This window comes from Stegastes partitus, unplaced genomic scaffold (genome assembly GCF_000690725.1).
Source record: "Stegastes partitus isolate 25-593 unplaced genomic scaffold, Stegastes_partitus-1.0.2 Scaffold1526, whole genome shotgun sequence".
Lineage (NCBI taxonomy): Eukaryota > Metazoa > Chordata > Actinopteri > Pomacentridae > Stegastes > Stegastes partitus.
Window position 1 is genome coordinate 1 of NW_007579257.1, and position 11,294 is coordinate 11,294.

General features: G+C 49.2%; 2 protein-coding genes across 3 annotated transcripts in view; one reads left to right on the plus strand and one right to left on the minus strand.

Moving 5' to 3' along the window:
* Nucleotides 1-5: 5 nt before the first annotated feature.
* plod3 (procollagen-lysine, 2-oxoglutarate 5-dioxygenase 3) lies at nucleotides 6-9,876 on the minus strand (the record flags this gene model as incomplete). The annotated part of the gene is made up of 17 exons (XM_008300329.1): nucleotides 9,702-9,876; nucleotides 6,699-6,790; nucleotides 6,382-6,518; nucleotides 4,835-4,998; nucleotides 4,648-4,760; nucleotides 4,507-4,570; nucleotides 4,053-4,150; nucleotides 3,354-3,455; nucleotides 3,143-3,274; nucleotides 2,946-3,067; nucleotides 2,288-2,392; nucleotides 2,086-2,211; nucleotides 1,026-1,167; nucleotides 649-762; nucleotides 494-565; nucleotides 256-360; nucleotides 6-173 (listed from the first exon to the last, which is right to left on the minus strand). Coding segments are annotated over exons 1-17 (1,941 nt in total), but the record flags the coding sequence as incomplete, so codon positions are not given.
* A 1,119-nt stretch (nucleotides 9,877-10,995) lies between these two features.
* Nucleotides 10,996-11,294, plus strand: part of cyb5d1 (cytochrome b5 domain containing 1) — a 3,193-nt gene continuing 2,894 nt past the window's right edge. For both annotated transcript variants that reach the window (XM_008300313.1, XM_008300312.1), the window contains exon 1: nucleotides 10,996-11,181. In XM_008300313.1, the coding sequence (XP_008298535.1) occupies nucleotides 11,061-11,181 (121 nt within the window). In that variant the 5' untranslated portion in view covers nucleotides 10,996-11,060. The remainder of the gene's footprint in view (nucleotides 11,182-11,294) is intronic.

Sequence of the window (11,294 nt, forward strand, 5' to 3'; positions counted from 1 at the left end):
GGTTAGGGTTCGGGTCTGGACCGTACCTTGGGGTAATATCCTGGATAGAGTTTTTCGGTGACTGGAACGATGTACTCTTTGAGGAATTTGAGCCACTCTTTCTCAAAGCCAATCTGGTTCATGTGGATGTCCACAGTGGGGACGTTTTCATAACCACCGGCCAGTCGCTCGTCCTGAACAACACAAAGAGGATACACAACTTTCAAAGCCCAGGACTAGTCTGCACTCATACAGACCATCAGAATGAGGGGTTACCTTGTGCGATCCTCCAGACCACTCGCCATGGTCCTCCATGGTCTCCACCAGATGGTCGCACATCTTGTCTGAGAAAGCTGGAAACCAGTAAACATCTGGACAGGGCTAAAACACATAGAATATTATTCAACCACAAATATTTGTTAGCTCTGATCTGAGCGCTGAGGTATAAAAAACGCATCACAATAATGTGAAACTTTTTGTTGCTCAGCGTCGCTGCTGGTTTGCGTTTTATTACCTGCTCCACAAAGGCCTTCTCATCCTCGAAGATCTTGGAGTAGTTCTCATTGATGTACTTCTCCTTCCAGTCCTGCAAACACAAACATGTTCAGCTCGAGCTTCCCTTTCAGTTTACCACGTTTGTGTTGACGTGTTCATGCATGTTGGTCTGACCATGGGGTTGTCGAAGATCTGCCACATGTCCGGGTGCAGCCTGGACGTGTTGAAGTTGGACGATGCCACTAAACGCCCAAACTCGTCCCGGTTGGACACAAACATGAAGATGCCCTGTGGACATAGAGTTTCATTGTTGAATGAAACCACATCTTTAATCAATATAGGAGCAATCATCATTTTAACAAGATACACTTTGTAAAAAAACTGTGTTTTAATCCTCTGAAGACCAAAACCTGCCGGTGGGTTGGAAAGCCATGGCACTGGGGTCAGTTTAGACAAGTCTTTGTCATGCTGGAGACATGAAGGTGCAGACAGGACAAACAGCAGCCTCACTCTGCAGCTGGTAGTTCAGGTGTGTTCAGGTGTTGGTTTACCTGGTCTCGAATGCTCCGGCAGAACACCATGTCAGGGTCCATCCCCTCGTCCACGTACAGGCTCACCTGGGACAGTGTGGATCGCAGCATGCTGCCTTTGATCAGGTAGGCCTGAGTGATGTAGGGCACATTCCACAGGCCGCTGCACAAAGAGTCCACACAAAGGCTCAGATGGACACACAGGGCAATGTTCTGCTCCATGATTATGACTCTGCTGGTAAATCATCCACCAGCGTCCACTAGACTAATGGGTACTAATGCAGCAAAGTGTCAAAAACCTGAATATCAACAAAAGTGTTGAAAACTTGTGTACTATACATAAATACATAGAACAGCTGGTATTAGTGCATCAGATTGTCAAAAACCGGGATAGTACTGCAAAAAATCACCAAGAACCTAGATAATAACACACAAGTGTCAGAAGGTGTGCAATAATGTTCAACAGTGTCAAAAACCAAGTACTACTGCGTTAAATTAAAAAAAAAAAAAGCCTGAATGTCAAAGCTTTAGTATCAAAAACATGGGCATGAATGCCTTAAAGCTAAAAAACAAACCAACCCAGCATTAGTGCATCAAATTGACAAAAACTGGTAAACTGATGCACAAAAGCACCAAAAACCCAGATATCACCACAGAGAAGTACCAATTACCTGGAAAACAACGCACAACCACGCACACAACAGCTGCCTATGGCTGCCTTACATCGTCAAAAAAAACCTGAACAATGCCACACAAACGCACAAACTAGCTGGATAATAATGCACAAACGTATCAAAACTCTGTGTAACAATGCACTAAAGTATGAATAAGCCAGGTATTAAGGCAGCTGGTGAGCAGGGAGGTGCGCTTGTTTAAAGGACCCTCACAGGAGGTCAGCTAACACATCTGAAGCTTCACCTCATGAAACAGTCAGAGGCTCCACCTGGTGGAAGAACCAGGTACTACAGCTGATCTCCAACACGTTGACCTGCATGACCTCCTTCTGCCTCATACGTTCGTATAAATGTCATGGGTTACATTACAACTGGTTGAGGTGGTGTGTTTTTGCGTTTGCACTCACATCCTCTTGCCCTGCACGATCTCGATGTAGTCCTCAGATCTGGAGTAATATCCTTCAGGACTCAGAGCGCCCCAGAAGTTACTCCACAGCTTCCCGTGTTTGGACAGCATTGGCGCTATCACCGACCTGAGAGAGGGTTTAGAGTCACTACAAGACACAAGAACACACAACAGGACGCTGTGACGGTGAGGAGGCGGCGTACTTGTTCTCCTCTATCAGGATCCTCAGAGTGTCGGGGTTGGTTAAAGCCACGTCGGAGTCGATGCTGAAGTAGTAGTCGCACTCTGGGTCCTTCTTACAGGCCTCGCTGCACACAGACACACAAACATGCACACGTTAGCCGTCCACATGTTCTTATTCATGCTTTTCTCGACTTCACACCTGCTGAACCACGACAGCCAATCATGCAGCTCTCCTCATTGCAGAGGTGTAAAAGGACAAGAGGCACAGAGAGCAACACTTTCTCACGCTCATATGTCCTTTCAGCTCAGTCAGCAGGAGTCCAGACAACACACAGCACAAAACCCGCTTCATTTTCTGCACACGTATGCAGTCGTAGACAAAAGCTTCCATCCACTATAAAGTCTATCACTGAGTTTCCAGTGACTCCTCGAACAGCGACACCATCTGTTGGATCACAAATACACCTACAGCAACGTAATCATCAGCTCTGGTGATGTTGTTCCCAAACGAAGCAGCACATCACTGATGATATGTTCCAGCAGCGTTGGAGACGATTCGTTCTTGTTTTACAGTCTAGCAGCTAAATGTCGTATCTGGAAGATGTTTTGATCACTTTGGACAAGTTTTGATTCTAAATCCGATGAGAAGCTCTCGGGTTCTAAAGCGTGTCCACTCACACTGCCATGGTTCTGGCCTTGTCCTCCTGCAGGTTCTCCTCTGGTCCGACCAGCAGGGCGTCGGGGAACAGGGCCCGGTGACGCTCCCAGAACCTCTGGATGTGGCGCTCGTGGTACACCACCTGCAGCAGGGAGAGGTCAGACCGGGTCAGAACAGAACCAAAGAGCAGAGGACGTCAGCGCGAGCGGTGTCGTACGTTGTTGTGGATGAAGAGGCGGATCCTCCCGGCCGGGTAGTTCAGCGTGGTCAGCCGGTCCAGGAACTCCTCCATGAAGGGCGTGGCGTGCTCGATGAAGACGGCCACGTACACCAGCGGCAGCTCCTCGTCCTGCACACACAAACACAGGTCAGACACGGCGACCGCTACACAGCGCCGACTGGTTCTGGTTCCAGGTGGGCGTCCGTACAGGTACGTCGGTGAAGAACAGCAGGTCGTCGTCGCAGATCCCGCAGCCGCTCTCGTAGGTCCAGGCCGTGGGGACGTAGTTTCCCAGGTAGTTGAGCTGCAGCTGCAGAGACACGAGTCAGTTACTGTTCAGGTCGACACACGTCATCACATCACACTAGAACCCACTGGGACAGAACCACAGCAGCAGCCGGCAGCGGTTTCATCAGGATGGTGTTCAAGTCGTTTGGGACCACTCATGATGGCAGTGATCAGTTATTCCTTGTTATCAATAAATCTATTATTAGTTTCAATACATTGTCATTTGTACCGAACCAATAATCAGAGAACTCGGCTGACCTGAAGGTGACGTCTTCAGCCAGAAGTGCCAAAAACCCAAAAACTCTTGAGCCGCTTCTCACCGACTGAAACTAACAACTACCTTTTTTTCAATCAGTCAATTAAAGGTCTGAAATCTTTGCTCAGCGGACGTTAAAGTGTTGCTCATTAGACCAAAAGCTCGAGATCACCTAAAACCACAACATACATCCATCTGTAACGTTCTGGTTCCACAGAGCTGCACGACTTTACCACCCACAGTGAGGAAAGAGATGTCAGAGGCTCAGCAGCAGAGGGATGGAACCTGCAGCCTCAAAACAGGAAGTTCTGTGACGTGTCAGGGTCACATGGTGTTGGTGGGACGCTGTGATTGGTCGGTTACCTTGGTGGGCCCGTTGCCGTGGATGATGACGGGCAGTGTGTCATAGGCCACGTTCCTCGCTCTGACCTTCGCCCGCTCAAACTTCAGCACCACCTCGTCTGTGGGACACATTGGGACAGATTGAGGCGTCATTAACCCGCCGTCGTCTCACCACAACATCCACGGCCTCTGAAAACCAACCGCTGGTCCACTGGGGGAATAACACAGACCCGCTAGCTGCCGTTTTCGTCCATCAGTTTGAACTAAATGCAGAAACACCGACGGCCGGTTTGACATCGGTCCGTCTGGACTCGGCCGGTTCTGTCTGAGCTCAGTTTGGTCTCTTTGTGGTTGTTAACGATCTGATGAGACGAGCAGCAGTGGAACCTGATTCATTTATTGATCAACTGACAGCTGAAAAGCCGGTACCAGCCGGTGATGAAAGCCGTCCCAGACCACAACACACGTGACTCACCAACGGCTCCGTTCAGGTTCTGGAAGATCCTGGAGCGATGATCCAGAGTCATGTTGAACTTGGTCTGAGGAGACAAATCACATGGTCAGACATGCAGTGAAGCCTGGCGCTCCTGAAGGCGCCGCGGGCGGCTCAGCTCACCCTCTGGGCCTTGTCCAGGTAGATCCGGGTGTAGAACAGCTGGTCGTCGTCGTTGTCTTTGTACTTCCACTGCTGGACGATGGCGCTGAGGTCCGACGCAAAGCCGATGAACCCTGAGCACACAGTCAGGTTACCTCCAGTAAAACACAAACAGATCAAACAAGCCGGTGTGTCTGCGGCCTCGTACCTCCTGAGTTGAGGTAGCGTTTCCCAGAATGCACCTCAGGGTATCTGGAGGCCAGGCGCTGGTCGGGCCAGCAGAACCCCTCGGCTGAGAACACCACCCTGTGGCCCAGTCGAGAGAACTTGGAGAGCAGCTCCTCGGGTCCAGACGCAAAGATCACGTCGTAACTGCACAGACAGAAACCAGAAGAGAGAAGGTACCAGGTTAAGTCCTTCTGGACTGAGTTAAGTCGTTCTGGACTGGACTGGGTTAAGTCATCATGGTTCTGGACTAATTCAGACATTCTGAACACTTTGAGACATCTGAAGGACCTGCAGGTTCTACAGGGCACTGATGCAGAACCATTCTGCTCACAGTCAGACCACAACAGTGCGACGGGTCACTAGGAGCTGAATCAGTCCGATCAGCCTGAACCCTCAGCACACTGGATCAGAACCAGAACATGTTGCACACAGTGAGCAGGAGGCTGGATGCTGCGCTATCTGCACCGGATCCATCCATCAGCTGTCTGGGCTAAAATGGATCAGAGTTTCCTCAGATGTCTGGTTCAGTCTAAAGTGTTCAGTTTACCGAACCCAGAACCCAGAACTGATAGTTCTGAACACAAAGCGACTCCAGCTGGTGCGTGTGTCTGTTCCTGTGGCCACAACGATCTGTGACTGGGCAGCAGCCTCATTCAGAAACAGACCTGAACCCAATCTGTCATTAAAGAGCCAGAAACAACCGACAGAAGAACTAATAGGAACAGACATCAGTGATAAAAAGCACATTACAGTCGCTGTTTAAACACTATCGGTACCGAAGAAGCAGCGCTGCAGTGGAAGTATCTGCTGTTGTTCACTGTTCAGGAAGCTGGGATGTGAAGCTTCAGACCAGTTGTAGTCTCTGTAGACATGTTTGAGTCACTGTGGACAGGCTTCAAGTTGTTTTGGACTAATTCTGAGTTTGGACCCATTTCTAATCATGTCAACTATTTGTCCCTGGGTTTGGTCTCTCAGGCTCCAGCAGCTGTTACCAGCTGGTACGTGTTTCATGTTCAAACTATAGAATCCATGCTTTAGATTTGCAGGTCCGAGCCGTTAGCGGCACAGAGCGTCAGCCTCCAGGTGAAACCAAACCTTCGTCCTCCTGTGTGAAGCAGAACGGGAGAGTCGGGTTTCTCATCCAACAAGCCATTCAAAGAACAGGAGATAAAGAGAAGCAGAAACAAAGGCAGAGACAAAGACGGGTGGGGCAGAGAGGAAAGTGTGTCGGTAACATAATGACTCAGCAACTGTCCCACAGAACCCAAAGCCCGCCCACCACCACCGAACCTGTCCACGACGACAGAAAACCTGTCGGAGGGACGTGGAATGTGTCCAGTGGGGCAAAAGCTCCGTTACTCGAGGTTTGACCAAAGTAACAGAAGCCTTTGTCCTAAATGACCTGAAATGGTCCAGTGGGACAAAGCCAGTCCGCAGTGACTCCGTATTTGACCAAAATGACAGAAACCTGGTGAAGCGACCCTACGTGGAGCAGTGTGGCCCACAGGTGAGCTCAGGTGACCTTACCTGTCCACGAACATGATGACCAGGTCCTTGTTGTCAGAGTGTTTGAGCAGCTCCTTCTTCATCCACCGGACCTTCTGACCTCCACCCACTGTCCGAGCAACGTCTCCACCCTTCCAGTCCTCACCCAGACCCAGCACCTGGTGGACACCACCATCATCAACATCTCATCATCATCATCACCACCACCACCACCACAATCATCATCATCACCATCTTCACCATCATCACCATCACTACAATCATTATCATCCTCATCATCATCATCATCACCATCTTCACCACCACCTACATCCTTTGCAGGTCAGAGGTCGACTCACCTTCACGGTGTAGTTGAATTCTCTCGCCGTCCTCATGAAGCGCTGGAATCCGTCCGTCTCCTCGGTTGCCGCGGTGACCACCAGCAGGTTTTCTGCAAACACAGGGCCGGTCAGTGACGGAGGCTGATGAAGCAGCGTTCAGTCTGCTCAGACACCCACGACGCAGCGCAGGAGAGCGGCAGCGAAACGTAAGTACAACGTCAGTGTAACGTCCTGCGCCGTTAACAGTCAGTCCTCGCTGCAGGAGGATGACGTGGTGAGCAGAGTTTATGACATCATGACATCGTGGCGGGGCTTCCTGTGCTTCAGTCACATTCACCTCAAGCTTTGTCTCCTGGAGGCAGCTGATGGTCTTACACGCCCTGTTGTGTTTTTCAATGTGTGTTGGACAACGTTTTAGCCGTTTGGGGCAAACTGAGGAATTCTGAACACACTTCAGAACACTTTGGACCAAACCTGTATCGTTCTGGACAGAGGTTCTGGTCCGGTTTCTCTAAGGTTTTAGACATTTTGGGGGGAAAATGAGCCATTTAGGACCAAGTTGGAGAATTGTAGGACATGTTTTTTTTAAATGTCATTTGATTTGTCACGTTGGACACATTTTCTATCATGTTGGACCGTTTAGAATCACGTTTAAGCCCTTTGGACAAACACTGCAGAGGTTTAGGTTCAACACCATTCAAAACATCTGAGTCCTGTTGCTCTTTGTCCAGGCCACTGAGGACCTCCTGAGCTCTGCTTCTTCTTCCTTCACACCTTCCAGTGAAAGTGAGCGTCTTCAGCAGAAAACAAGTCTGAGCCTGACGAGGGACCGGCAGCAGGCTGAACTCTCTCTGCTCTGTTTAAACTCTCAGTTTGTCCTCACTTTCCTGCCTCCCTGCAGGCTTTCGAGGAATCTGCAGAGTGAAATTCCTCAGCGGGGTTCGTGTGGCGGCCGAGCGAGGCCGGGTGGGGGAGGTTCAGCGACAGACGCCTGGTTGTGCTGCACCAACTTCCCTAAATGTCCCCCGAGATGTGTTCAGGGGACGCAGGAATTACAGGCTTCAGGGCTGGTGAGTGAAATCAGGTGAAGCTGCAGCAGCTGGACGGAGCGACTCTGAATACTGATGAAGGGAAAACAGTGGACTGATGAGTGATGAGCAGCTTGTAGGTAACTTTGGACAAATTCATGTCATTTTGATTAATTTCTAGTAATTTTGCTCGAGCTTTTAAGTCATTTGACACAAGTTTGAGCCCTTACAGAATCATTCTGTCTCATTAGATGAATGTTTGTGTAATCATGGACAAAGTTTAAGTCATTTTGGATGAATCTCTGTCAGATTGGACACATTTTAGACAAGCATTAGTCAGGTTAAACAGACTCTTCAGTCACTTTGGATGGGTCTCAAGTCATTTGTAAAACATTTAAACCATTTTGGACTTATTCTGTCACACTAGACAAACGTTTGAGAAATTTAGGGCGATTCTGGACAAGTCTTAAGTAGACATGTTTTTGTCATTTTGGGTAAAATTTAAAGTAATCTTGAGCTGGTTTTGTCACATTGGAGACATCTGAGGTCGTTGTCAGAGACCGTTTGAATCACACTGTGGAGTTAAAGCCTTCCTCTGTGGAGCAGCTGACTGAACGGGACTAGTTGAGGTCAGCTGTGAACTGAGGCTCATCATGACGCTGCGATTCTGCTGCAGCGGAAACAAACTGTGAACCGAGCCAACAGGAAAACCTGCAGCTTCACAGCCACGTGTGTCCCAGACGCCACAGCCTTCAGCCGTCCTCGTATCTGCAGCAGACTCCCTCGGCGGACACTCTGACGGTGTCATGGAGCGGCTGTAGTTTGGTCTGAAGCCCATGCTGATGTGAACCTTGAGTCTGTGCTGGGGAAGCGTCCAGGCTCCTCCCTGGCTTCAGCGTGAGGCTCTGGGCTGAAGTGGGAGCCGTGGGCGGTGATTTAAAGCTCCGGAAAGTTCCAGAAGGTTGAAGTGGGAGCCTCCACAGAGAACATGATGATGAGTTCATTTATCTGAAGAGTCGGTATGAAGATGTCTCACAGCATCGACTGTAACCAGCACCTTCACTGTGGGTTCTAGATGAACCAGTCCATCGTAGACTGGTTTTGGACACGTCTGACTAATCTGAGATGTTTCCAACAAACTAAGAACCATTAAGGACAAGTTTGGATTATTCTGGACATGGTTTAGTCCCAGTTTTAATCATTTAGAATAACATCACGAGTCAGTTTGGACACATTTCAGAACCGCCTGACAACAAGCAGCCGTGCACACAGGAAAATGACACAGATCTGTCCCCTCATTGATCCTGATCGATTTATCTCCCCTGAGTGACCAACAGCTGACCTCCTCCACAGATCAATCACTTCAGCTCCAACCAGAGCAACAGGTCCTCAGATGGAGAGACTCGGACCTGCCGGTGGTCCAGGTAGCTTTCAGACTAACTTAAACACCTGATCTCCTCTGTGCTGATTGATTGATTGATTGATTGATTGATTGATTGATTGATTGATTGATTGATTGATTGATGGCTGCAGCTCTTCTGTCAGTTATTAGATGGCTCTTTTATGTGTTAAAGATGTTATTCGTGTGTAATATTCAGCGGCTCTGTCTCGTGTTGACACCACACAGAGCTCCGTTAAAGCGGCCGCTAGCTCCACGCAGCCTCCGGTCGCGGTGGACTAGCTTCAGATTAGCTTCAGATTCGCTTCAGATTAGCTTCAGACTAGCTTCAGATTAGCTTCAGATTAGCTTCAGATTAGCTTCAGATTAGCTTCGGGCTGATTCATAAAGTTGTAAACGAGGCTGCTAACTGTTAGAACCACAGCAGGAACTTGGTGAACTCTCAGCCAGCGACGGCTCCAGGCTGCTGGAGCCGATAAGACGCGGCTACGCTCCAATAAAGCCGTAATTAGCGGCAGTTAGCTCGGAGCCGCGGCTCCAGCGGGGCACGGTGGTCCGCACGGACGGACACGGGACCCCGCGGAGCCGCCTCACCTGGAGACAGCCTCCGCTTCTCGGCCGACGTGGAGCTCCAGAAGAAGGCGAGAGCCACGAAGCAGAGGATCCGCCGGGAGGACATTGTGCCGCCGCTGAAAGCCGTTAAATGCTCCGTTCAAACCGTGAGTTGATCCGCTGCTCCGTCTCTCTCCATCAGCATCCAGTATCGCGATACGTCCCGAGTTCTCCCGACGGAGGAGATTCATGTCAACACAGACCGCAGGACCGCCTCCCGCCCACTGTGGGCGTGTTCAGCCAATCAGAGGTACGACAGCTGTGAGCGACGGTACCACGGAGCAATCAGCGCGCCGGAGCTGCTCCACAAGAGCCAATCAGAGGCCGACAAATGGAAACGAGGAGGAGGGGATTTTTTTCCTGCAGAAAGTTCGTGAAAATGGAGAAAAGTGAGCGTTTGCCACGTCTGAAGCATTCCAGGAGGGAGCGGGAGAGCAGCGGAGGCACCGAGCGGGCAGGAGCAGAGACACGGACTGAAATACACGTTTATGGTGAATCTGCAGTGAATAAAGCGATTGAATGGGATCTACAGTCAGAAACCATCTGAGGACGTGCTGCTGCTCCTCACCTGGAGCTGGTCCTGTACTTAAAAAATACAAAAGGAGACGTGTCTGGTGATTAATGGCTGGTCTACTGTGTGAGAAAATCATAAATAAAAACGATAAAGGCAAAAAAATAATAATAATAATAATTTTAAAAGTTTTTTTTTTAAACTTTCAAAATCTGTAAAGTTGCTTAACTAACAACAGCAAATATTTGTAAAATAAAGATATTTTAGTTGATTTCAATACAGCAAACGCTTTGATTCTGCGGTCACATGTAGAAGAACACAGGAGTGTTTAAACACAGAATTCTGGTGTGAACACAGGTTTTAGTTTTAGGGGCAAATGAATATTTTTTCTATGACTTCTAGATTTTATCTGTAACTTAACAAAACAGAGGACAGACGTGACATATAAATAAATAGTTCTTTAATGACTTCAGTAGACCAGGCCTACTGCTGTCATAAGCGGTTTTTAAATTCTAACTAATCTGTGAAAACATATTCTGATTAACTTCTTTATCTTTAACATTTGCATAAAATGCTGATCCAAACTGGCCCGGACACACAGGTGTTCTGTCCTGGAGCTCCGTGGGTTCTGTCGGAACCACTGACAAAGACAACAGCAAACGTCACATTTGAACATGTTTTAAAGTTTTAAAAAATGACAAAGCAGATCGTTAAATCATTTACTTTCTATCTGAACGTTGTTTACCTTCGGAAGCCCCGCCCCCCATCGTCGCTCCTCGTTGCCATAGGAACGTGTCAACATCCCACCGGCCGTCGGGACAGAACCGGACATGGTCAGACCGAAGTTCTTCACGCCCTCCGAGGTGGCGGCTCACAACACCGCAGCCGACCTCTGGGTGTCTTTTCTGGGCAAAGTGTGCGACCTGAGCCCGCTGATGAGCCGCTACGGAGGTGAGAGAACCGGCCGGTCCGACCCAGGACACACGGCCGGCTCCGGGTCTGAGAGGAACGGTCCAGAACCTGGCTGAGAAACTCAAGAAATACTACTACTACTACTACTACTA